Source organism: Biomphalaria glabrata, chromosome 9, assembly GCF_947242115.1.
Source record: "Biomphalaria glabrata chromosome 9, xgBioGlab47.1, whole genome shotgun sequence".
NCBI classification, from domain to species: domain Eukaryota; kingdom Metazoa; phylum Mollusca; class Gastropoda; family Planorbidae; genus Biomphalaria; species Biomphalaria glabrata.
The window spans coordinates 46,171,656-46,199,590 of NC_074719.1; the positions used below are offsets into that span (position 1 = coordinate 46,171,656).

The window sequence follows — 27,935 nt, forward strand, 5'->3', positions numbered from 1 at the left end:
CCAGTCTCTATTTAGTTATGTCATTGCCTATACACAGAAATACCAATACAAACCTATAAACGTGGTTTAACTGCGTAGATCTGTGGTAATGTCTACAGTTCTTCAGCCAGAGAATAACTTGTGGAGCTCTGTGGATTTTGACAATGCAAAAATAGTCTTTTGTCAAGTCTGAACTTTAGTAGTTTTTATCTTTCTTTTCTACGACATTCTAGGGGAGAGAATTATTAAAAAAAAAAACATGTATAAAAAAAAAAGCTAACAAGATTCTAGAAATAAAGAATCACCCTTTGAGTCAGGATTTTGTGATTTTACCATCACATGAGAAATACAAGACACCGATAGCAAAGACAAACAGATACAAACACTCTTTTGTTCCCCTGGCAATCAAATCATTAAATAAGAACAATCTGATATAAACTTTCTCACATGTAAATTATGAGTGAGTCTGGTGTGAATGTACACTTTGGTTTCTTATAGTTATAATGTTTTTTGTTTGGTGTTACGCACAAATTGTAAGACAAATTTCCATACGGACAATAAAGATTATTATTATTATTATGTTAGAAATGAACGAGTAGTCATTCTCTGGCGCTGCCAGGGTCGAGTTTCGCTAAAGAGAAACGAAATTCATCGTAGTCCCTTTAACAGTTTCCACTGAGGAATTTTCTGGTGATGTGGCAGGTCTGCAGCAGTACCGCCCTCTGACAGGCAACGAAGATGTTCCTAGGAATGTTAAGGGCCTTGAAGGTGTCTGTGAGGTCAGTTGTTATTATCCCCTCGGTTGATATAACAATGGGGTATATTGTTATTTTGGACAATTTCCATAGGCGCTTAATCTCCAAGCCTAGGTTCCCATATTTTCTTTGTTTTTCTATCTCAGTTTTTCTTAAATTATGAGACAGTGATACGGCGATATCGATAATGGTAGCGGTTTTTTCTTTTTTATCGATGAACAGCAGATCCGGGCGATTGAAATCTACCGTTTTGTCGGTCAGAATAGGCCTATCCCAGTACAGCAGATGTTCAGTAGACTCGAGCCAGGGAGAGTTTTTGCCTATAACCTGGGAGAGGTTTATCATCACAAATGTTTACACGGAAGAACGATTTGATGATGTCTATATTCATTTCTCTCGTCCATTTGATCCTTTTGGCTCCTCTTGTTCTACCACCAACAGCACCTCTCAATTGTGTGGGGTGCGAGTCAGGGAGTAGACCGACCTCTTGTGTTTGGTCATGAGGTTGTGAATTACCCTCAGTAAACACTCGACTCATTGGTGAATAATATTTACCGCCTAATTTATTTCATATTCATCGCTGTCCTGGAAGAAGCAATGGGTCCGTTCTATTTCCTCAAAATTCAAAAATGAAGATAAAAAAAAATGAACGTGCGTTAACTAGTTTATTTTGATCTACTGTCTCAGTACAGAAGCTTTTTATTATTATCATTATTATTATTATTATTATATATTATTAAAAAATGTTGCATTATGTTACGTCCTCTGAATTGCTGTTTTAAATAGGATGGATGGTGAATGTGCTGTAGAAGTCATGAGAATGCGTTTGTGCAGCTAAAAATACAACGATAATCGGGTTACAGCGCTCCTTCAAATCCCCTGTATAAAGCTCCTGGTTGTACTAGAATGAAAACCACAATATTGGTCAGTTACACGAGTCCCATTATAAAATGCAATCCAGAAATACATATACCGACCTAAACAGACGCACGGGGAGAAAAAAAACAGATATCTATTGATTGATCATAAATTATGTTTGTGGCAGTGTGTAGTGTGTTCTTATCAAGGACAAACCATCCACTTGAAACGGCAGACGCGTTCCAAGGGGCACAACTATTTGTTTATTTGTTCGCAATTATCGTTGTATAGTTTGACCAAAAAAATAATAATGTTAGGTTGCATGGTATAACAGTGACTAGGGTCATTTTTTTATGCCAGGTTGTAGTCCTGTTATTTGTACTTGAATACAAATTGTGCTAGATTTTTATTACTCATTGTAAAGACAATATATTTATAGATTTAAATGTCTATATTTAGTGCGATATTTGGTGTTCACAGTTCAAAGAAGACACTATTGTATCAACGGTTAAATCTCATACATTTCTATTCATGATTTCATGTTTGTCAGTTAGGCACAAAAGATAACTATTGTTGTCAATCTTTATAAATTCTAGATTAATCTAGTCCAAATCATCACAAGGTATTGACATCGTGTTTCGTCAGAACCCCAGATCTGGTGAAAAAATATTTTTACTGCTTAGAACTGAGTTCCAGGTAAAATGCTTAAAAATAGACATGAAAACGTGTTCCAAAAAAACAAAAAAGATCTATATATATGTCAGTGAGACTTTAAAAAAAAACGTAATGATTTTAAATAAGTTCACAATAACTCACTCACTTCTGAAATTATTGAAAGATTAATATTAGATCTATATAAGTCCAGAACTAGATCTATATAGGCCTACATATAGCCTATTATAGTTAAAAGCCATTTATTATTACACTTTGTTCTCTATCAGAAAATCCTTAATCCACTGATGCAATGGACCATCAATGCCAAAATATTTTAATTTTTTAAGCAAACTATGGTTGTGAACTTTGTCAAAAACTTTGGAAAAATCTAAGAAGATAGCATCTATTTGTTCACTATTATCTAAACCTTTTGAAAAATCATCCTATTAATTGTGTTTCACATGATCTATATTTCCTAAAGCCATGTTGGTATGGTTACTCCATGAGCGTCCTTACTGGACATTATGTGCTTGTCTAAGTGGTTTATGATGTTGCTACATATTATGTGTTCTAGGATTTTACATGTGATGCTGGTTAGTGATACTGGTCTGTAGTTTCCTGGATCAGATTTTTCTCCTTTTTAAAATAGGGGGGTGACATTAGCTATATGAAGGGGGTAATTAGGCCTATAAGTCGAAATCCCCTTTGGCTACGATCTTGGAATTCGATGACTGTTGTATGCTTTAGTTTTGTATTGAAGATTTTTTAACCCCCAACCTCCAGTAAATTATCAACGCTGTTATCATGCATCTAAGAGCAACTAAGTCGTTGGTTTTCCTGACTGATTTTTAAACAACTGTGCCCATGCTGTTATGCATACTCGCGACTAACGTATTAGCCTACATCTTTTGCTATGGCTGTTCCTTTCGACCAGGGGCGGACTGGCTATATGGGCATTTGGGCAAATGCCCGGTGAGCCGGTACCCAAAAGGGCCGGTAGGGCCACCGAAATGGCCTGATCGAAGTCACTATGGCACATATCAAGTTGTTAAAGGTTTTATAATATCCTTATTATGTTATTATTATTATTTTTATAAAAGGCCATCTGAGCGCCGTGTTGAAACAAAAAGTCTTTCACAGACATTACAGTGTAATACTCTTTTAATCAAACACATTTTCCGAAAATAAAATGTAGAATGTAGACAGTGCTACTAGTATAGGCTTCATCTTTTTAGGGCCTACATAATTGCTGATTTAAAAAGACGCTATATTGCTTGTTAAGATATATAGAGTTCAGTGTATGCATGCATATCGATACATTATCAAACTTAACAATGATTTTTAAGGACCGATATACCTAGACATGGATGCCCATCACATGATAGAGAATTTGTGGGCCAAATTTTATAGAAATGCCCGGGCCGATTTTGACACCTAGTCCGCCCCTGCTTTCGACATCCCCACTTTTTTTTGTATAACAATACCGGCCAAGATACCGGAGCGTCAATGAATACTAAATTTATTGACTGAATTGATTTTGTTTATGACCTTCTTGATTCTATATCTAGATCTAGGAGCAGGAGCGAATAATAAAGTAACCTATGTTACACGCCCATTGCCTCCCTTAGATCTAGTAGAGCTATTACTTTGAATCACTCATAGCAAACGTCATGCTCCGAAGAAAACTGTGGCATAAAAAGTGCGATCAGGATATGTTTACGAATCCAACAAAAATATTGTAGTCTAGTCAAATCAGGTAAATCATCCATATCGATATCCAGATATCTTAATATAGATTTAGATTTTAAAAGAATTACATTGAAAACAAAAAAAAACTGATGTAGATCCCTAACACTACTGATTACATAGATCTACATTAACTTTAAAGAAGTCTTATTCAGTTACTGTTATTGTCTGCTTGAAACTAATTCTTGACTTGACTGATCAACTCTGTGAGTGTGATGTGATGATTTGTTTGTATTATTTGCAACTTTGTGTTGTATGATGAAATCTGTGTATGATGTATGAAACTCATTGATTGTAAAAGAAGTCATTGTTGTGTAGTGGTTGTTACAGTTTATTGAGGCTAGATCTTACCAAAATTGACCAGGCCAGATGTAGACATAGTCATAGATCATTCCATTAGTCTAGTAAAAAGTATCACAAATGTCAAAAAAGTGTGGGCTACTAGATTCTAGATCTAATAAATTTAATTAGAATTAGAATCTAGAATTATTTAAATTATTAGATTCTGCTAGTCTAGTTAGCAGTATCAGTTACAATCAGTGAAATCAGTACTAGATTATAGTAGATAATAGCTTATTATTTATAGATAGATCTAGATTATCTATAAATAAATAATAAAATATAAGCCTATAAGTTATAGTCTATAAGCTATTATTATTATCTGATAGAATCATAGATATCAGATAGTCTTATAGATTCTAGAATTTCTAGAGTCTAGATTTACTAATTCTAGGTCTACTACTACTAACTAGTACTACTAGATCTAGTCTCTAGTCATTCTAGTGACTAGAACTCTAGATTGACAATTCTTATACTACTTATACTTATAGTAGGTATAGTTATTAAATTCTATATTATTAAGTAGAGATCTAGATGGCTGCATGGTCGTGCAGTTTGCTCGCTGGACTGTCGGAGGTTTGGACTAGGAAGTAAACTATTTTCAACTCTGAAGGAGTATCCGAAACATGTAAAACATTTTACAAACATTTGGAGTTTCTTCATTCATGTTAAATCTAAAATCTAAACTGATTTGCTTATCTTATCAGTGACACTAATTTTTAATGTTTTAAAAATAAATGTTGGATATCTAGATCTAGATTACTGATAAGAGAATATTTATTTAGACTCTGATGCAACTTGCTGAAACATTTGTACCCCATAAATTAATATAAATAACATAACTTGATAAACTATTTTTTAGAAGGAATAGATTATAGTGCCTAATTCATTTACGAAAATGAATGGAAATGATCAAGCAGCAGCCGGTGAGCCTCAGAAGCCAAAAACCGAAAAGGAGCTTAAAAAAGAGGCAATGAGATTGGCTAAACTGGAGAAATTCAAAGCCAAGCAAGAAAAACAGAAAGTCACAGAGGGAGAGGTAAGAAGAAAAAAAAATGAAACTTTTGATCAGGGCCGGTCTTAGGCCACATGCGGTCTATGCGGTCACAGTGGGCCCCGCGCTTTCATACGCCCCGCACTATTTCTATATATATATGTAATTATTAAATTGCAAAATGTAAACGAAAAATTCCTGGAAATGTCCTGCATTTATTAAAATCTCCTGAAAACTCATAAAAATCTCCAGAAAAATTGATAAAATTGTCATTTGTCGGTTTCATTTATTTTGGAAAACGCCAATCGTACGTGTGATAAAAAAGGCGTTGTCAGCTTTCATGTAATAAAATGTAATAATCGGACGGGTTTTCACCTAAACTGAAAGTTCCAAAACCGTATTTACTTTTATAGTCAATGGCATATAAATATGCCATAGGTTGCATGGTTCGCAAAGTAAAGTTAATTTGATGTCAATTTTGTACTTAGTAAAGAATGAATAAAATGCAAAGTCAAATTTTTTTTTGAAAAATTTTCACTTATTTTCCTTATTCCCACCCAAACTAGGCCCCGCGCAATCAGTTTAGCATATGACCCCGCAATTGCTAGGACCGGCCCTGCTTTTGATGACTTATTGTTAGCAGTGTCACATTGACACCCACAAATATGACCTTTGGGTCATATCCAGTCTGTGATGGCATGCTGTCAAAACTTTTGGTCTCACTACTTAATGAAACAGAATAATCTCAGTTCAATTGAACTTAACTCTTTCTCTCCTACTTGAATTAAATATAATGTTTGGTTTTATGAACTTTAATTTGTGTTATATAAAAAGAGCATGCATTCTTCTAGAATTCTATATCAAACAAAAATGTTTTTGAAGTTTAATCATAACAGGGTAGAATGTACAAATGTGAAAAATGAACAATTCCATCAGAACGTGGAAAAATAATTATGGAGATAAAGAGTTAACTTCTTTATTTTTTTTGATGATCCGATCCTTGATTTATATGGTGCCCAAGCTGAGAAAGGTGCATCACAGACTAACAAGATTAGAGATTGTTGCTTTTCGACTAACATGGCTTTTACTGTCATTGTTATTGTCAATACAATGTTAAAATGCAAATATTTAAAATGATTTCTCCTGCAACATAAAAATGGGGAGGCAATTCTTTACCCCTCCCCCAATAAGAAGAACTTTAAAGCGAAATTCAAATAAATTTGTTATTATTCATTATAATAGATGTTCAGTCTGTGTTGTGGTATATAGGGGTAGGGGGTATCTTGGAAAAACTTTTCATGCTGCCTTTATGCACATAGAAAATATTGAGTTAAAAATTCCAAGTCTGCTTAGGGATTTAAACTCAAACACCCTCCCTAGTAACGTAGTGTAATAAAACACGACTGATACACACAATAACACAGTACAGACTGGTCACGATTCACAGACTACGATAATGCGAACACGATTACAAATACTAGCACGATTACAAGCACGGGTAACACACAAGTTCATTTAACGATCACTCCATTCACCCCTCCTTTATTTCTTTCTGGGTCTTAGGTTATAACCATGCGTATGAAGGGAAGGATCCGGAGGTATCTCTGGCGTAGACTTTTCTCCTTGCAAGTCGTAACTGTCCTGTACGGGACTCGAGTCAATATTGGCCTCTGGCATTGGGTGGCTCCCCTGTGAGTCACTGATGACTTCTGGCTGGTTGTACATCATTGGGGTGGGACTCTGTGAATTACTGATAGTTTCAGGCCCGTAGCGACTCCCTGGTGAGAGATCCAAAGAGTCACCGACCTCTTGAGGCAGAATACCGTTCTCTGGTTCGAAATAGTCGTTCGTGGAACTTTCCTTTGGCGCCAGGTGCCTAAGCGACACTGTCTCCTCCCGGCCGTTTGGAAATCGTATATGGGCGTACTGTGGGTTGCAGCTAATAAGTTCAACCTCTTGTACCAATGGGTCAAATTTTGAAGATCTTGCAGGGGATTTTAGTAATACTTTGCCTGGGTTCTGTAGCCAAGTAGGCAAGGATGTTCCCGTTGGCGATCTTCTGTTGAATTTGAAGATCCGTTCGTGTGGAGTTTCATTAGTAGAAGTACACAGTAATGATCGAATTGAGTGAAGTGCCTGGGGCAACACAGATTCCCACTGTGATAGTTCCAACTTCCCTGAGTCCAATGCTAATAAAATAGCCTGCCACAATGTTTTATTCAGCTTTTCTATTTGCCCATTTCCTTTGGCATTATAGGGCGTTGTCCTGCTAGTGGCTATGCCCTTAGAATGTAGATATTCTGTAGTTTCTGTGGAAATAAATGATGTGCCACGATCAGAGTGGATGTAACTGGGTGTTCCAAAGAGGAAAAATAACTGGTCGAAGCACTTTATTACTGTCTTAGATGTCATATCAGGACAGGGAAAAGCGAATGGAAACCGCGAATATTCGTCAATCATTGTTAACAAATACTTGTTGCGAGTAGCTGATGGCAAAGGACCTTTAAAGTCAACACTTATTCTTTCAAACGGCTGTGTGGCCTTGATGAGCGTACCTGCAAATTCCTTATAGAATTGCGGTTTAATTCTATTGCAGGTTCTGCATTGTTGAATGGTCTGTCTGACCTCTTCAACCGAGAAGGGTAAGTTCTTTGACCTGACATAATGTAGAAGTCTAGTGACACCTGGATGACACAGGTAGTCATGGTACGTCTTCAGGCTACTTTGTTTCGTCATGGTTGCACAGTGCCCTCTAGACAAGGTGTCTGCTGCTGTGTTGGCGTTCCCAGGTCTATACTGTATATCAAACTTGAAGCTTGCTAGTTCCAATTTCCACCTTTGTATCTTATCGTTTTTAATTTTCTTGTCATGAGTGTCTTTAAATATGTATGAAATAGACCGCTGGTCCGTAATAAGGGTAAAATGATTGCCACACAAATAATGCTTCCATTTGCGTATGGCTTCAATTATTGCAGTGGCTTCTTTCTCTATGGCAGATTGATGCCTTTCAGTAGGTGAAAGAGTTCTAGAGAAGAATGCAATAGGTCTTCCCTCCTGATTTAAAGTGGCAGCTACTGCGATGTCAGAAGCGTCAGTTTCCACAATTAGAGGATGGTCATACTTTATGGTGAAAATTGCTGCTTTCTGCAATTCTTCCAAGTCTTCCAACGCTGTTTTTACTTCTGTAGGTACAGGAAAAATTTGATTTTTCATTATAGGATACATTTTGTCGGAGAAATTTGGTATCCAGTGAGCATAATATGCCAAAAGTCCTACAATCCTTTTCTGAGACTTCAGATCTTTTGGAGGTGGCAAATCTCGCAGAGCTTGAAATCTATCAGGGTCCGGCTTCAAATGCCCTTTGGATATTTCATATCCAAGCAGCTTTACCTTCTTAGTAGCAAATACACTTTTACTTTCGTTGAAAGTTATTCCGTATTCCAGAGCTACCTTCTGAAAATGCAACAGATTTTTGTTATGGGAGTCTACATCTGTACCACATATTGTTACATTGTCGACATAGGCAAACGTGTCAGACAACTTTTCTTTTTCTATAATAGTGTCTATGGTTTTCTGGAAGCAAGCTACACCGTTAGTGACCCCAAAGGGTATTCTGCAAAACTGGTAGAGTTTACCACAAGCTTCGAAGGCTGTGTATTTCTTTTCGCTCTGTTGGATAGGTATTTGGTGATAAGCACTCTCCATATCCAATGTGCTAAAGATTTCATACCTGGAAATTTTCTCCACCATTTCATCCACTCTAGGCATGGGGTAAGCGTCCAGGTAAGTAAATCTATTTATAGTTTGGCTATAATCAACGACCATTCGCTTTTTGTGCCGCTCATTGGTCGTGACAAGGACTTGAGCTCTCCAAGGTGATTTGGAAGGTTCAATGATACCGTTTCGTATCAATTTCTCAACTTCAGCTTTAATAAATTGTGTGTCTTGGAAGGAGTAACGACGAGATTTAGTAGCAATAGGTCTGCAATCAGGGGATAAATTTGCAAACAATTGTGGTGCCTCTACCTTAACAGCATTGAGCGAGCAGACATGAAATGCAGGTCGACCACCGTTGAATGGAATTATCAGTTCTTTGTGTAATGCGAGGAAATCTAACCCAAGCACTACATCAGTGCAAAGTTCATCTAGTAACGAAAGTTTGAATTGATTGTAAACTTCCCCTTTGTATTTTAGCGATGCAAACGTGTGGCCTCTTGTGACGCTTGACAGTTGAGATGACGCCATAGAAATTTTGTGCTTTGAACGTGTCACTGACCAATCGTACTCTCTTGGTATGTTTGAAGAAATGTAGCTTTCCCCGCTACCTGTATCAATTAGGGCTTTTAGGTTCACGCCATTTACAGAGATGTGTACTGTTGATTTAGTTAAACCAGGTACAGACGAAGTAGCAATTAGTGATGTTAGATGTGTAGAGTCCTTAATGCAGCTACAATCTTTACAAGATTGTCTTTTAATCTCGTGGCTAGGAGATGTTTTGACTTTTGTTTTGGTTATAGGAGTGTTGCGAGACCTGCAAACCTTCGAAAAATGTCCATTTTTCCCGCACGAATGACACATGCAGTCTTTGGCAGGGCATTTCGCTCTGAGATGCCGACTACCTCCGCAAAAGAAACATTTAGTATTCACTGTTGCGATTGTTTCTGAGTCCACCATTTCTTCGGTTGAGATTGCCGATGACGAAAGAGATGACTCTACCAATTGAGACGGAGTACTAAACGAACTGGATTCTTTTTGGGCCATGTCGAGAGTCTTGGCAATATCTAAAGCCATTTTCAAGTCAAGGGATCTTTTCTCAAGTAGCCTCTGTCTAATTACACTCGAACGCATGCCGCTAACAAAGGCATCGCGAATGGCGTCCTCTTCATTTTTGTCAGCACTGACAGCTCGGAACTGACAATCTCTGGCCATCACTCTCAGCTTGTGTACAAATTGATCAAGACTTTGATCGACTTCTTGTTTGCAAGTTGCAAGCAAATGTCTGGCCAATGTTTCATTAGGGGCCTTCACAAATAAATTCTCAAGAATAGATTTTGCTTCTGAGTATTTAGAACAGGTAGAAATATACTGATATAAGGATGGAGACACAAAGTTGCATAGCAGGTCAAACTGTTCGCTTTCACTAGCCCCTACCTTCGTTGCGAATCTGTCAAAACAAGAAATCCAATGTTTCCATGTAACTGAAGCATTAGTTGAACTAGGATCAGCATCCAGTCTATTGGGACGCAAAAACTTGTCCATTTAAGAATGGTTGTATTGAAATAAACTGTAATAAAACACGACTGATACACACAATAACACAGTACAGACTGGTCACGATTCACAGACTACGATAATGCGAACACGATTACAAATACTAGCACGATTACAAGCACGGGTAACACACAAGTTCATTTAACGATCACTCCACGTAGCAAAGAAGTTTATGTCATTCAGCTTCACATCCTATTACACCATGTAAAAAAATAAGCTCTCTATAAAGTAGAGCCGAATGATTGAAAAAAGAGAAGAATCTATAAAAATCACCTGGTCCATTAAAAGATTCCTAATTTATTATGCTATTTTTGTTGAGGGATTGAATAAAGTACATCTTGAGTCATCATTGTCAATAACATCACACTGCTGGCTGTAATATAAATATTTAGTTTTTCATCTTGTTTCTCTTTAGAAGTAATGCTCACAACTTCCTCACAATTTGCTCATAATTTTCTTTAACTTAACATTTTCACCATTAAGTTTTTTAATTTTAAATTCTGTTTTAAATGTTTGCCATTTTAGGCCAAACCGAAAGCTAACAAAAAGAAAACTTGTGAAGAGAAGCAGGTCGTTACTTACGATGTGCCAACAGAAAAGGGACAGCGGAAAGGTAAAAGAAAAATTCTCTTTGCACCATTTTTTTTATCTCATTCAGAAAGTAAATAACTTCAAAATCTCATTCGAGACCGTACGATCTATGGGGCTGATGATGTATGGATCTGTGGCCCACATTAATGGAGAGTGTCATGTGGCCCTCACAACAACCAACCACCTTTACTTTTCCCAACTAATGTCAGGTACCCTTTAGAGTTGAGTGGACTCAGGGGCACCCTAAAGATCATGTTTCTTAATCCCATTCTTCATCTGGATTCAAATCTGAGACCTCTCTGTTCAGAAGCCAAGGGCTTTACCACTCAGCCACCATGCCCCCCATTCTCTTTCAGAAAGCAGAGATAACCTCTTGAATAACATGTAGCTGCTATGGTATGCTTATCTGAGACGTCTCAGCAATCAATAATATTATAAAGGAGAGAAAAAAAGATGTAATACAGTCAAAGCTCAGTGTCCATAAATTGTATCAAAGTTCCAGTTATTTCAAAATATTTACAAAAATACTAAGCTCAATAATTTCAATTGGAATAACTTTGTTTTTTTCAAACATCGGAGTTAAAATCAAGGGTAGCTATTCTTTGCATATTTCTTAGTCACTATCATGTAAAACCATTCTAGAATAGAAGGGTTTTAAAACATTTGTTATTCAAGTGTTGCTCATAGTATGAACTAATGCAGCTCACAGTTAGTCTATATGCAGTGTTTACATTGCGCTCATTTCATACACATTGTATGCGTTGTTGATGGTGGTGGAAAAAAAAACTACTTCTCTACCACTAATTTAATACTTTACCTGTTTTTACCAATGAAAATCCAAATTGGGGTCTATAGATAATATATTGGTTTACTATCACGTAAAGTGTATATAATGTCCTTCAATTACTTGTCCAGTTTGTGTTAATGTGGTGAGATTTTAAAAAATATTAGACTTGAGACTTATCATGTCTGTGTAAATGATGACAAGTTTTATCATGTCTGTGTTAATGAATACATTCTTTTAAAATATAAATTAATACATTAGTTAGCATGCTGTAAAATATTTTCATGTATTCTTCTTCTTCTTCCTCATTCTCATTATTGTGTTGGAGCGTTCTGATGATTAGAGACCAATATACGAGATGAACTGCGCAAATCAGGGAGCATTCCGTTTAGTTTTATTTCTATAGGGTTGTTTTGAGGCCAGTGTGTAGTTTGGGCCTCTTGATAAAGAATGTTTTGAAGGACACTGTCAGCATTCTGGTGACACTCCATATGTCAGATTTCACTAGTTCCAATTTTAAGCTTCTGGGACATATGTTGTCTCAATCTGTTGTGTCCAGTCCTGAGTTGAAAGATTATATGTTCATCTTGTTTAGCTTATAATAGACATCATCTTTCTTGTGATTCAGATGAAAGCTTGTCCATTTCTCATTTATTTTATTCACCATTAGTTTTCATGTATAACTCAAAACATCTAATCAATCTAATTCAGTTACTAGTACAATTTATTATATTTTGGCTCAAGGCAACTTTGAGGCTTACCAACAACAATTATTTGTGCTTGAGGATTCAAAAGTTTAAGGTTGTATTTTGGATTGACATTCTTTTGGTTAGCATGAAAGAAATAATATGGTGCCTTGAAAATAAAAAAATTGAAGTTTGAACTGTATAAATCTTTTTTTTAAAGAAACAAACAATTAAGATCATTAACTAAACAATAATTATTGAGTATGTTGTGTTGCAGATACCAAGTGTCCAATGCCAGATGCCTACAGCCCCAGATATGTCGAGGCTGCATGGTATGATTGGTGGGTCCAGGAAGGTTTCTTTAAACCAGAATATGGTGTAAGCAGATTTGTAGAGCTCTCTTGAAAGTTTTAAACATAAAATCTGTTATTGTTTTCTTCAAACTTAGTCTTAGGTTGCAAGAAGTCACAGCAATCAAAACATTAAATGTTAGTGTAGTTCCCTATGGTCAGATTGGAATCCATATTGAGTTTTTTAACTATTAATTTACTCTATTTTTGTTTTAGTTGCTGTTAATCCATGATTGTTGAGCTGTAGCTCTATCACATATGTAAAGTACAATTTTTTTCCCTTGTTCAAGATACCAAACAAAATAATTTATTACCAATAGTTAATTGGTTAATTTGTTTTATTGATTGTTGTGTTGTCAAGTAAAAAAAAATAATTGTGCAAAATTTCAGCTTAATCCAAGGAAGAAATAACATTTACAAACTTTTTACCAGACAGACAGACAAAGAGAGTTAATATAAGCTTTGTAAAAATCAAATAAAATGCATTTTCTCCAATATTTGAAACCTAAAATTTCAATGCTTGAAAATGAAATTCACCTCTAGATCTAGATGTAACTTGCAGATCTGTCTAGCTGCTGTTTTTTTTTTCTGCCTCGTTGTATAATGATATCAACTCAATATTTCTTTCTCATTATATAATGATATAAACCCAACATTTTTGGTCTCAGGGACGAGATGTGAACAAGTTGAAGTATGAAGAGAAGTTTATAATGGTCATCCCTCCACCCAATGTGACCGGGTCTTTACATCTTGGACATGGGTTGACTAATTCTGTTGAAGATTGTTTGGCAAGATGGTGAGGAATTGTTTTAATCTCAAATGTATACTATTCTTGTTTGCTTATTGTGTATTTTAGTTTTCTAATTATACATTTATTTATTTATTTATTCATTCATTCATTTTATTTATTAATTATATCTATTTATTTATTCATTTTATTTCTTTATTCATTTATTTATTCTATTTTATTTTATTTATTCATTTTTTTATGTATTTACCTATCTGAATCCAAACTTCTGCTGGCATGTGGTTATACCCAAAATCATGCTCTAGGCTTTGTTAGTCAACCCTGTGGAGAAATAAATGCTATATCTTGGCAGAACCTGAGATGTTACTGATCTCAAACTGTATCTGGCATTGGCTGTTTCTTTGAACACATCAACCAAGGGGAGGGCGGGAATTACAATCCTGGCTTGTTGTATACCTTTCATACTGAGATTGAGATTCTTACTTGGCCTACCTCTTCCCTTTTTAAACCCCATTCTTCACTGGGATTCGAACCCAGATCCCCAGGTTTGGAAGCCATTCGCTTAACCACTCAGTCACTGCGCCTCCTCCTAATGTTTACTCTGGTATATTATTGTCGCAGCTCTATGTTCAAACACCAACCCAGTTGGTATATTACTGCTTTTTAAAACACTATTCCTTATGCTTGCATGTTAGTTTCTTACATGCTGCACAGTAGATTGAGCTACAAGCAATAATAATTTAATTTATAGAGGGCTATTAACAAACATAATGTAGGCTCAAGGTGCTGTGATAACATTAAAAACATAAACACGAGAGTTGATATGAAAAACTATTCTAAAAAGTTTTAAACATGTAAGCTTTAATGTTCTTCTTGAATGTATTGTTGCATGTTGTCTGTCTGAGATCAATGGGGAGTGAATTCCAAACCTTTGGTCCATGCATTTTCCTAGTTTATTCTCTGATTCTTGTCACTTAGCTGTCCATCAGTGCAAGCCATATTGACAACATTTGATCTATGACCAGAACAAATCATCTTGTGCCACAGATATTGAAGATTTGCTGCTCAGTGTGAAAATATAGCACACAATTTTTTTTTTTGTTTTACTTTCTCTTGTTTAGTGTGTAGAATTGTTAGTCACCTTCAGTCCTAACAACTATGGTATCACATAGAAATGAGATAAAGCATGGGCATTAGTTTTGGTTGGAAAGTTGTCTCCCACACAGCAGTTCAACCCTCTCCACGCAGCTTTTGTATCCAAAGGAACAGCAATAGCCAATACAGTTTCGCATCAGCAGTATTGCAGGTTCTGACAGGGCGTAGTACTGTGTGCTGCAACCTGTATAAAATACTGTTTGATATATAATATACCAAATCTATAACTCGTTTCAGGCACAGAATGAAGGGTAAAGCTGTCCTGTGGGTGCCAGGATGTGACCATGCAGGTATCGCCACACAGGTGGTGGTGGAGAAAAAGCTCTGGCGTGAAGAAAAGAAAACAAGACATGACCTTGGGCGGGAGGCTTTCGTCAATGAAGTTTGGAAGTGGAAGAATGAGTAAGTAAACAGAATGTAGTGGTTAACCACTTGCCTTGCCTATAGAGGGCTCTTGAGTTCGAACCCCAGTGAAGACCAGGATTTGGAACTTCAGGATTTTTAGGATGCCCCTGAGTTCAACCAACTCTATTGAGTGCCTGGCGTATGTTAAGAAAGTAAAGGTGGCTGTTTATTGTGCTGGCCAAACCTCCTGCAGGTTGAGTCTATCATGGCAACAGTTGGGAGCACCAGTAAAGTAAAAAAACAAATCTCCTTTCAGTCCTTACGATCCGTAGGGTAGATGATGTAAAGGTCATCTGTTTCTGTTGGTTAATGAGGGTATCTTGTGGCCAGCTTAACGACCAACCGCCTTTACTTTCCCCCAACAAATGTCAGGTATCCATTAGAGCTGGGGGGACTCAGAGGCGGCTGAATATCCCAAAATTAAAAATCCCAGTCTTTTCCATTCCAATTTGTTTCTTGGCATTCATACAGTTTCTCACTTAAGTCTATACATTCTTTAGTCCATACATTCTTTGATAGATACAAGGTTAATACTGTTAGTAAAATCACTACATTTCATTCAGAGTTTATAGTTGACTATTAGGTTCACTTATTGTCTTTTTTTTAAGCCAGAACTTTGTATTTGGAAGGATTTTTATTTTTAATCACAAATATTAATTGTGTTAAGATACAGTGCTAGTAGAAGTAGGAAATAGTTGTATTTAGTGTGTATTAATCTTCAACCAAAAAGAGTTGCTAGGGTTGAACAGGAAATAACAGCAAGTCTGCTTTATATCACAATAATTTGAGATTTTTCTTTTTTAAGAAATTTAGCTTACTTTTTTAAACTTACAGTTTTCATTTGCACATTTAAAAAATATAGTTTGAACATTTGAACATTATCTGATATTGAGTTGAAAACACAGTTAAAAAGTTTACATTCTAACATTACAATGTTGTTGTTTTTTTTTGCCTTGGTTTTTGTTTTTAGAAAAGGTCACAGAATTTACGATCAGTTACGGCTGTTAGGAGGCTCCTATGAATGGGACAGAGTGGCTTTTACGATGGATGATGTAAGCCTTGAACTGTTTGAATTTGAAACACTAGCATGTGTATTAAACAAATCTATAATACATCAACCCCTAACCATATTTTAAATTACTATAATCAAAACTTATAAAATACTCACAGAGCTATGTCTAAAACACTTTTCGTATTTCAATGATAAAGGACAAGCTAATAACTGAGAACTTTTTCTGAGTGCTATTAGAGCTGGGGGTTCTCAACCTGTGGGTCGCGACCTTCTTGGGGGTCGATTGACTATTTTCCAGGGGTCGCCTAAGACCATCGAAAATATGGATCACTATTGTCTACTCTTCTGTTGCTGTATGTGTGTGTCGGGGGGGTTGCGGCAGAGCGGGGGATTGTAAAAAGGGGTCCCCGAGCTTAAAAGGTTGAGAACCGCTGTGTTAGAGCAAGGAATGCATTGCCTAAATATAGCAATAAAACCAACCGCAGAGTTTAAATCTTTCATTAGCAAAAGGATAAACCTAGTATCAATGTTTTTTATGTTACTGGTAAGTGAATGTCAACCAAAAGGGAGAGAGATATCACTTCAATCTCGACAGAGGTTTTTAGTGGTTTTTGCTTAGATATCACAAATGATTAATCCCTTAGCTCAAAAAAAAAATTAAGAAATAATTATGTTTATAATTGTTCTTTTCGTGTAACTGCAGCCATTGCTAACATTATACTGTGTGTGTACGTTGTTCATTTGTTATTTTGTCTGTAATTTGCAGCTTAGTAATCTTGTTCTGTGTTTTTGTACTCCAGGTCAGATATCGCTGTGTGATTGAAGGTTTCTGCAGACTCCATGAAATGGGTCTCATCTACCGCAGCGTTCGACTGGTCAACTGGTCCTGCACTCTGCGCTCAGCAATCTCAGATATAGAGGTGAGACCCCCTGTTGTTGTTTCTTGTAGTTTTAGCTGCGTCCAGATTGACATAGAAAATTAACTAAATAGCTCCCATTTTCCACTCTTATAATTTGCCAACATTGCTAACAAGGCCGACGTTTTTTAATATCGTTGTTGTACAGTTAGTATTGTGTTACCATGAATGCCTTAGGTCTGACTTGTCATGTTCTGTAAAGCTGTATATATTTTATCCATGTTCTGCACAGGTGGATAAGAGAGAAATAGAAGGCAGGACATTGATAGAAGTCCCTGGTTACACTGAAAAGATAGAGTTTGGAGTTCTGGTTTCTTTTGCTTACAAAGTTGTGGATTCAGGTCAGTTGGACTATTGATTAAATAGAAACCCAAGTTTCTCTTTTGTTTATCCTTTTTTTTTAAAGTTTTGTAAGTCTCTCTGAAAACAGTTTTTACATGGTTTATGTCTTTGTTGTCACTGTTCCATCATCAAAAACTATTTCTAAAGACGTAGATGGGTTAATTTTTGTGTCTTACTAATTTATGTGTGCAAAACTAATATTTTGAGAAAATAAAATAATGCTCTTTGAAGATTGATTCTAAAATAAGAATATTTATTTTAAAAAGACATTTCATTTTATCTACATTCATATCGCAAGCTTTATGTCTTTATTCCATCCAAAACTATACAAAAACACACAAATTTGGATTAAAACTACATTTTCTCTTCATGAAGGCAATTTTTAACAGGTGGGCATTCATTCATAGTAATAAAAATATTTAAAAAAAAATAAAAAATTTTTTTTTAAATTTCAGAACCATTTTGTTTGGTTCCTCATTTCATTTTGTGGTGTTTTGTTTTTTGGGTTGTCATTTTTTTTTTTAACTTGTGGCTGTCATCCAAATATCATGCTGTAGAACCGAAGAGATCCTCAAGCTAGTAACTTGAACCTTCTAATAACTTGATCTGGCTGGAACTGAAACAAGAAGGTCCTTTGGTGACAACTTAGCGATAAAGATGTTTATTATTTTTTATTTCTGTCAGATGAAGAGATTGTTGTGGCCACCACTCGTATTGAGACCATGTTGGGAGACTCTGGCGTTGCTGTGCACCCCAATGATGAGAGGTACAAACACCTGGCCGGCAAGTTTGTCCAGCATCCATTCTGTTCTGGAAGACTGATGCCCATTGTCTTTGATGAGTTTGTTGACATGACCTTTGGAACCGGTGAGCTGAGTCCTTTTTATGAATATATCACATTGCTACACAAGGCATGCTTGAAAACATGATTTTTCACACCACTGCGGTGGCTGAGGGGTAAAGCTATCGACTTCCTAACTGGAGGTGTGGGGGTCCCAGGTTTGAATACTTGTCATGACTGGGATTTTATGGGTGAGTGCTGGCCACATGGCACCCTTGTTAACTGTAGGCCACAGAAACAGATGACCTTTACATCATCTGCACTACAGACCACAAGGTCTGTAAGGGGAACTTTATTTTACTTACAAAAGATCATTGGAAACTTTATGGCCAAGTGGTTAGCTTCAATATGAAAGCCTCAAGTTTAGATCTTGGTTAAAGCTGGGTTGTTTTTAATTCTGGTTTTGAAGTCAATCTAAGCTTTTTTCTTTATTAATTTTCTTACCCTTTTGTCAAAATGAAACCAATCTCCTGTTTTAAACACCTTGTGACACTTGTAACAGTTTAACGTCCAGAAGCATTGTTTCTAAAGATAATTTGTTTATCAGCGCTACTCGTTGACTAGGGAAGGGGAAACTGATCAAGACGTCTCAATGAACTTCTCTGGGTGTTGCGTCTGTTCTATTTTGTGGAACGTTGTTGTTGTTTTAATTAAAAACTGTGTCCTCGTAGCACAAGAATTTTCAAATAATCTATATTATAAAGTAGAATGTGTGGTGTATGTATGTATGTATGTTACTTATAGACATCAAAACCGCTTGACCAATCTTGATAAAACTAGGCAGGAATGTTCCTTGGGTACCAACTTAGACCTTAGTGTATGTATTGTAGCCCTAAAACAAACTTAAGACCCTCAAAAAAAATAAAGTTGTCCGACTCTATTACATCTATAGTATTTTATGGATCTAGGCCATGTCTACAATGTTGACATGAGAAAAGATAGAAAGGATTTAGACCTAGATCTAATTTTAAGAAATACACTTTGCGCAGAAAGTTTTTTACCTTGACACATGAAAAGACAAAAGAAGATCCATTGATTTCATTATATAATAAAATTAACCTTCAATTTTGTGTTTCAAAAGCATTTTTTACATAAATTAGTTCCTTATATCTGTGACTACAGATTTCCTGACGAACATTCTTTCATTAGACAATACCGTAATGAATCGCGTACTAAATATTAATTCGTTTAATTGTTTACTTTATAATCCCATCCCTAGATCTAAAACTCTAATTCAACTCTAAGATGATAAAACTTCTCTTGGCACAGATAGTTTTATACTTAAACACATAAACATATTAATTGAAGTCCATTCATTTCATATTTTGATCAAATAAACATTCAAATTTGGTTTTCTAAAGCTACATTCATTTACGAAAGCTGCGAAGCCGAGTTGAGATAGGCCTAGATCTATATTCATTCATGAATCGCGTACTAAAAATTATTTCGTTTAATTGTTCACTTTATAATCCCATTCATTTTACAAAGCTATCGCTCTTTTCGTTTTTAATAGATATGAATGTATCGGCTTCGGGTAATCCCATTTTCGCAAACCTAATTTTATTTTCGTAGCGAAAGAGAAAAAACTTGAAAGGATCATTAGTTAAGTTTAACATACATCTAAATCCAATCCACTAGATTAGTAAACACAAACTTAGACCCGCAGGCCGCGGGTAATGTCTGGCGAACATCCTTTCATTAGACATTACCAAATGGTTACACATTAACAGTGATTAACACATTCACATCTCTCTACTGAGTCTATTCCTAGGCCTAGGTCTAAAACTCTTATTGAACTCTAAGATGATACAACTTCTTTTCGCAAAGATAGTTTTATGCTTTAACACATAAACATACTAATTATTGTCCATTCATTTCATATTTTAATCAAATTAGCATTAAAATTTGTTTTTCTAAAGCATTTTTAATACATTCGTTCGCTGTTCACTAAATAAAGCTGCGTAGCCGTGTTGAGATAGGCCTAATATTCATTCATGAAAAAAGGTCACGCATGCGCAACACAGAATGAACTCTATAAAAGGCAACTAGATTAGTGTAGATTTAGATCTATGTCTACCTCAAGATCTACTTTTTACTTTAACACATGAACATACAAAATTAAGTCTATTCATCTCAATTTTTAATCAAATATATGTAGGCCTACAAGCAAATGTTTTAATTTGAAAAAAAAAATAGATTTAAGCCTATTAGCTATTTTGATTTGATAGCTTCATTCACACCATTTTTACATTGACACATTCGCTTTACTTATTACATTATTATTTCGTTTAATTGTTTACAAAACACTCTCAGTGACTATATCGACAGTAATGCGCAAATAAAGACCCGCGGGTCGCGGGTAACATATGTCTAGTAATCAATAAAGCAATCTTAGGAGTCTTAGAACAGAACACATTTTCAATGAGATTCTGATATATTTCAATCAATAAAGCAGTCTTAGGAGTCTAAGAACAGAACACATTTTGAATGAGATTCCAATATATTTCAATCAATAAAGCAGTCTTAGAAGTCTTAGAACAGAACACATTTTCAATGAGATTCCAATATATTTCATTCAATAAAGCAGTCTTAGGAGTCTAAGAATAGAACACATTTTGAATGAGATTCCAATATATTTCAATCAATAAAGCAGTCTTAGAAGTCTAAGAACAGAACACATTTTCAATGAGATTCCAATATATTTAAGTTTCTTTTTTAAGTTTTGTTTTGAAAGTTGGTTGTGTGTTGCAGGCGCTGTGAAGATCACTCCGGCTCATGATCACAATGACTACGAAGTTGGCAAGAGACACAACCTTCCTTTCATTACGATCATTGACAACAATGGACTCATCACCGGGGACTGTGGGAAGTTTACTGTAAGTACAAGATTTTTTTTTTATTTGATGGTTTAAATTACACCTTAAAGTATTTTACTGCGTCACAACCACATTTAGTCATCATGAAGGGAATCTGTGGGCCTGTTATGTTTTTTTTATATAAAGTAACCAAAACAGTATTCTGATACATTTAAAAAACAAATTAACACTCAAACGATGGAAAATTATCGAGGAATGTCATGTCATTTAGTAATATTGTCATTTCTAATCCACTTTACTTTAAAGAAATGATTTTGAATTGAAGGGAAGGTTAATATGCATGACATATAGGACGTAATCATCTTCTTTTTTGAAGTAACTTCTGTATCATATATAAGATACGAAGAAGCTTTGTATGATCGAAGTCAATCCACTTGTTCTGTAATATGCTATAAACAACTGCCTCATCCCTAAGACAAGGAAAGTATGTAATCAGCTTCTTTTTAATAAAAAAAAAACAATACAAGGTTTGCATAACATAGAAGATTGTTGAAATACTCAGAACCATGTTTTGTTGTCAGTAGACTTTATTGGAACATCCACAATATAAAAATATATTTTAAAAAATATTTACATTATTGCTGATCATTCATCCATTCATTTTCAAACAAACAAACAAAAACAACTGGACCACATTTGGAATGAATGGAACACAGCCGCGCCACAGACTTTGCTATCTTATCTTTGTATGAAACCTTGCGATGCATAAGTTTGCTGTTTGCTTTCATTTCCTCTGTTATTTTAATGAGGCTAATGCTCAACTGGTATGAATTAAGAGAGCCTGTTATTTTAACGAGGCTAATGCTCAACTGGTATGAATTAAGAGAGCCTGTTATTTTAATGAGGCTAATGCTCAACTGGTATGAATTAAGAGAGCCTGTTATTTTAATGAGGCTAATGCTCAACTGGTATGAATTAGGAGAGAGTCTTTAGTAGGGCTGGTTTGCTCAGTTGAAAAAAAAACAGTCTTTTGTTTATGTCTAACATGAATCTAGTACATAACTATTGAAATGCAGAACTGGTTATGAGCAGTCGTTATTCAATTGTCTCCAGGCGAATGGCAAATGAAAATGATGAGTTTTTTCCCTTGCAATGAATTCAGATACAATCAAAATTTAGGAAATAAACATGCAATTCTAGAAATACAATTTAAATTATCTGGGCAGTTGTTGTATGATAGAAACCAAATTGATGAGGGAAAAAAGTCCATAGTGATGGTTGTAAATGATGGTTGTAAATTTGTTGTACATCCAGAGGGTTGGAAAATTGTAACTTAGATTTTGAAAAACAAACTGAAAGGACATTTTCAGCGGACTAAGACGGAAATAAATGTAAATAAAGGGCAATAATCAGCTTCTATTCTACTCCATGTAATATGTTTTGTAATTAATTACAAATTAATACAAATAAATATCAGCAGCAATATAAAACAAACAAAAATATGTCTTTCCCTTTCACATTATTTAGCTCATAGAAAGCAGCTTTGCTGGCCTAATGGTTCATGAGATTTCTTCACAAATAAATATTAATCCTTCACACACATTCATTTATCTTTTGTAAACTAATTCTTGTAAACTAAATAATTGCCCATTATGCAGGGCACAATCTATGCAAATAATATTCCATGTAGTCAAGCAATGTCAGGGGGGCTGGTCCTTGTAGTCGAATATTTTTTTTTATTACAGACTTATAAAAAAACATTCACCTTACACATTCATGAATGAAACAAAATCAAATTTAAATTGCAAAGTGTTGTAATATAAAAATTAAATAATTATTATATGAGTCTCACTATATAGAAAATAAATCAAGACATTTTCAGAAGTCTCACCTGAGTAGCATTACTTAAACTTTGACTTAAAGCACTGAATTCCTTGGCTTAACTGTGGCTTTTTTTTTTACTAGTCAGTTATATTAAATTACAAGGGGGTGTGACGATACGAAACTTGCATACAAAAGTTCATTTTAGTTTTTCCCAGCAAACCGTGAGAAACTTTAATTTTTAACTTAAACAATTATTTTCTTGTCCACCCATAACTAATTTCTTGTAGGATTTATCCCCCCTCGCACGTTTCTCACGGGACGAATCTCGACATAAAACATTAACTAGCTTCTCTAGGGCTAACTTTTAATTATTGACCGCTGGACAGGTGACACTATGAAGTCGCTGCACCCGCGCTACACGCCGCGGCCTAATAACTTTTCACACCTATCCCCCCCCCCCCCCCCCCCCCGCAGGATACGCATCGCTCTAAGAATAGCATTGCACTCGGGCTGGACAGATACATATTCGCTTAAGACTTTACTCTCACGGTAGGCAACGAATATTGACCATAAATCTGACCTGACGCCTGACATCTCCGGTACATCGATACATGTGAGAAAATCAGCTAGCTTTCTTCCCCACCCGTTAAACGAAAAGTCCCATCTATATATAGAGAGGGACCAAAGCATTCCAAGTTAGGCCCGCTAGGATTCACACAGTCTCCTCTGTTAGGAAGTTTAGTTGTGAGGTTTCATTAGGGACAAACGGCCTGATTGCTACCCCTGATTGCTACCCCTGGTTACTACACACGATTGCTACAACTACCAGATCTTCATAGAAAGCTGTAACCGAGGCAGACCACACCAGATACACCCCCCCCCCCAATTACATACCTGTTAGCAAGAAGGCATTGCCTACTGTCCTTGGCCTTAACATATTGCCCAGTGTCCACAGTGTCCTATACTGCCCAGTATCATCTGCCCAGTACCCGGCCCAAACTGTCCACTGCCCAATAGTTATTGCCTAATGCCGACAGACTAGAGCACCCTTCGCAGCAGAAGATAAACTGGTGTTGAGTTAGCACGGCTCTCTACGAGCTAGAGATCACAGCTGAGAGATCGTCCCACTACAACTTAGTCTGCAGCACCAACCATCTCTATTGCTAAACAGGCAGTGGCCTCACCCTAGAGCCAGCTTGCCTACAGCATAGAGAATATCCCGAGCCGACGTCCTAAGACAGAGCCGGATGACTCATCCTTCTGAGTGCCAGTCCTACGACCGCCAGAAGACGACCCAGGAGCTAGCAGCTAAGAAAAATAAGTAGCAGACATAGGAACATTCTTCTCCTCCAATCACTCAATAATTAGCAATCCATGATGAGCAGTTATTTTAGATATTAGCACCTTTACTTCTTTTATTTTCTTAATTATAATTTTATTTGATCACTTTCCTTTGTAAACTTTCATTCATTAAATTATTCTTATTTATGAACTTATAATATTGGTCTGTTCTTGCTGTTAGTTGCGGTGTGCCTGTACAAAATCTTATGTGTGAGCGGGATAAAATTAATAAAATTTCCCCTAGACATAAATAAACAAGCCATATATTAACTAATTAACATCTCGTCACATATAAATGTGGTCCCGTCCGGGTATCTGAAACTAGAATCCTTTATTAGACAGGCACAGGCATACAGCAGTAGAACTTTCCTATATCTAATATACTTTCATTATCTTAAAGTAACGGATTGCAAACGGAGTGAAGAGTGTTGCTAGAGTCTTTATTTTATATCTATCTTACTTTAGATGTTATCACGTATTAACTTAGTATAATATTATTATTTGTGGTTATTTTAAGTTGCATCACTGTGCTTAATATTGTATTATTATCACGGGCAACGTGGTTGTTTCATACGGGCTTCATAGAACGCTCTTACTTCAGTAATATCCCTCCTTGTAGTCTTAGTAGTTTCCAATTTTATTTCTCTCATACGTAAATAATGGCCAGCAATACTAGGTCCAAAACTGACTCTGACAGAAAACTAAAAATACAAGAGCTGACAGAGACAGCGGCATTGTTAGAGTTAGAGGGGCCTAGCCGCTCTGACTACATCCGACAAAAGTTGGATGAGTGGGAGAAGCGGGAATTCGAGTTAGCAATAGAGAGGGAGAAAAACGAAAGTGATAGACTCAAAAATGAGTACGAATTAGCTAGAGATAAAGGGAAGTATGAGCACGAGTTAGCCATGGAGCGGGAGAGACAGGCGACTGAAAGAGCTAAAATAGCTCAAGAGAATGAGACGGCTCGCACAGTCGCTGATTCTCAGCCTGCTAGCCCAGCTTCCAGCCAAGGGTCCTCAAATAACTCACCCAATATCCCCTTCGAGCCCTTCGATGAGAAGAGCGAAAGTGTTGAGGTTTACTTAACACGATTCGAAGAGGTGGCACGCTATTATAGCTTGCCCAAGGATAGGTGGTGTTTTAGACTAGCTCAATGTCTGCGAGGCAAAGCATATGAGGCTTACACAAAGCTCCCCTCATACCAACGGGAGGACTTTGAAGCCCTAAAAGAGGCACTATTGGTTCAATTTGAGCTAACCTCTGATTCATACCATAAGAAGTTTCGAGGGTCCCGCCTTGAGCGCAAAGAAACGTATGTCAATCTTTGCGACAGGCTGGACAAATACCTCGGAAAATGGCTAGCCCTCAGCAAAATGCCCGAAACATTTGAAGGTCTTAGAAACCTTATTCTGGCTGAGCAGCTTCGAGACTGCTTAACGCAGGAAACTCGTATATATGTCAATGAGCAACAGGTGATTGACCCTTCTGACATTGCAATTGCTGCAGACCGATACATAGCTGCAAGACGAGACCAGAAAGGTAAGACACCCGTAACAGAACCACAATCTAGCGAAACCTCCCCTGCCCAGCCCACACCTCACAACCAAAATCAAAACAACCAGGCACGTGTCCCATCACAACACCCATCCAACCAGTCGAACCGCCCTCCCCATCAATCACGCCAGAATAATTCCTACCACCCCTCTCACCGTGACTCACATAGCACGCGTGACGACAGGAGGACTCGACAACAACACGCCCCACACGTCGTATCGGCCCTGACGACCGTTCGACGGCCCAAGACTGGTAACCCTGTAGACCCTCAAATCCCATGTGTACCGCCACACCCCTCTACATCACCCCCAGGTGTAGAGCAGGCCCTAATAAACGGCGTTCAAACTTATATCATGTTTGATACAGCCTGCTCTTTTACCGCCATAATAAAAGAAGCGCTGATTGATTCGGCAGATCTCACCGGTGAAACGGTAGAGATCCAAACCGTCGACAAAACTACACCTCCAATGGTCTTGCCCATAGCGAGGGTTCATGTAGAATGTCGATACGTGCACGGGACCATAGACGCTGCTGTTATGGAGTCACCCGTGTACGACTTTATTCTTGGCTCCCAATACGTACCATTGGGAAATGTTAAGAAGCCATATTTTTCCCTGCCAGTCTGTAGAACGACTAGACAGAAGGATGGCCCAAATCAGTCGAACACTGGGCGCCATCACTCAACACCTCAGTTCAACCGAACTAAGGAAATTAAACCCCTAATTCCTGACATTGACAGTGTCAGAAGGCGTTGGCGTGGTCAACAGTTTTGGCCCCCACGTATAAATATGATACCTGCATGGAATCACAAGGGTGGTAGTCGCCACCGATTCCCGCCCAGTCCATCATGTTGCAACCATACCCCATCACCCCTCACTGCTTCAGGTAGGACGCACAGGTACCCAAACAAACCTGACCTTAACCACAGGTCACGTTATTCTCCACCCAAACACAACAGTCCACGGTGGGATCGAAATTAGACTTAAAACGGATACCTGGACGCCCAATCTTCCTTACGAACCGGTCCTCGAATTCAGATTCATTTTTTTTCTCTTAGGACAATTAGACTGGACAACGACAAAGCTCAAATGAAACTTATATGCAAGTACTAATAGTATTCTGCGAATACTTTTTAAGTGGGTGGGTATGTGACGATACGAAACTTGCATACAAAAGTTCATTTTAGTTTTTCCCAGCAAACCGTGAGAAACTTTAATTTTTAACTTAAACAATTATTTTCTTGTCCACCCATAACTAATTTCTTGTAGGATTTATCCCCCCTCGCACGTTTCTCACGGGACGAATCTCGACATAAAACATTAACTAGCTTCTCTAGGGCTAACTTTTAATTATTGACCGCTGGACAGGTGACACTATGAAGTCGCTGCACCCGCGCTACACGCCGCGGCCTAATAACTTTTCACACCTATCCCCCCCCCCCCCCCCCCCGCAGGATACGCATCGCTCTAAGAATAGCATTGCACTCGGGCTGGACAGATACATATTCGCTTAAGACTTTACTCTCACGGTAGGCAACGAATATTGACCATAAATCTGACCTGACGCCTGACATCTCCGGTACATCGATACATGTGAGAAAATCAGCTAGCTTTCTTCCCCACCCGTTAAACGAAAAGTCCCATCTATATATAGAGAGGGACCAAAGCATTCCAAGTTAGGCCCGCTAGGATTCACACAGTCTCCTCTGTTAGGAAGTTTAGTTGTGAGGTTTCATTAGGGACAAACGGCCTGATTGCTACCCCTGATTGCTACCCCTGGTTACTACACACGATTGCTACAACTACCAGATCTTCATAGAAAGCTGTAACCGAGGCAGACCACACCAGATACACCCCCCCCCCAATTACATACCTGTTAGCAAGAAGGCATTGCCTACTGTCCTTGGCCTTAACATATTGCCCAGTGTCCACAGTGTCCTATACTGCCCAGTATCATCTGCCCAGTACCCGGCC

General features: G+C 37.1%; 1 protein-coding gene across 3 annotated transcripts in view; it reads left to right on the top strand.

The window, feature by feature from the left end:
- The first annotated feature begins 3,845 nt into the window (after window positions 1-3,845).
- Window positions 3,846-27,935, top strand: part of LOC106071845 (valine--tRNA ligase-like) — a 71,289-nt gene continuing 47,199 nt past the window's right edge. The window contains exons 1-11 of one of the 3 annotated variants that reach the window (XM_056040760.1): window positions 3,846-4,002; window positions 5,194-5,370; window positions 11,122-11,209; window positions 12,935-13,035; window positions 13,676-13,803; window positions 15,148-15,312; window positions 16,286-16,367; window positions 17,128-17,247; window positions 17,477-17,585; window positions 18,271-18,453; window positions 21,179-21,303. In XM_056040760.1, the coding sequence (XP_055896735.1) occupies window positions 5,230-5,370; window positions 11,122-11,209; window positions 12,935-13,035; window positions 13,676-13,803; window positions 15,148-15,312; window positions 16,286-16,367; window positions 17,128-17,247; window positions 17,477-17,585; window positions 18,271-18,453; window positions 21,179-21,303 (1,242 nt within the window). In that variant the 5' untranslated portion in view covers window positions 3,846-4,002; window positions 5,194-5,229. Of the gene's footprint in view, window positions 4,003-4,060; window positions 4,199-5,193; window positions 5,371-11,121; window positions 11,210-12,934; window positions 13,036-13,675; window positions 13,804-15,147; window positions 15,313-16,285; window positions 16,368-17,127; window positions 17,248-17,476; window positions 17,586-18,270; window positions 18,454-21,178; window positions 21,304-27,935 lie in introns of those variants that run through there. The other 2 variants (XM_056040761.1, XM_056040763.1) reach the window with 2 other exon arrangements.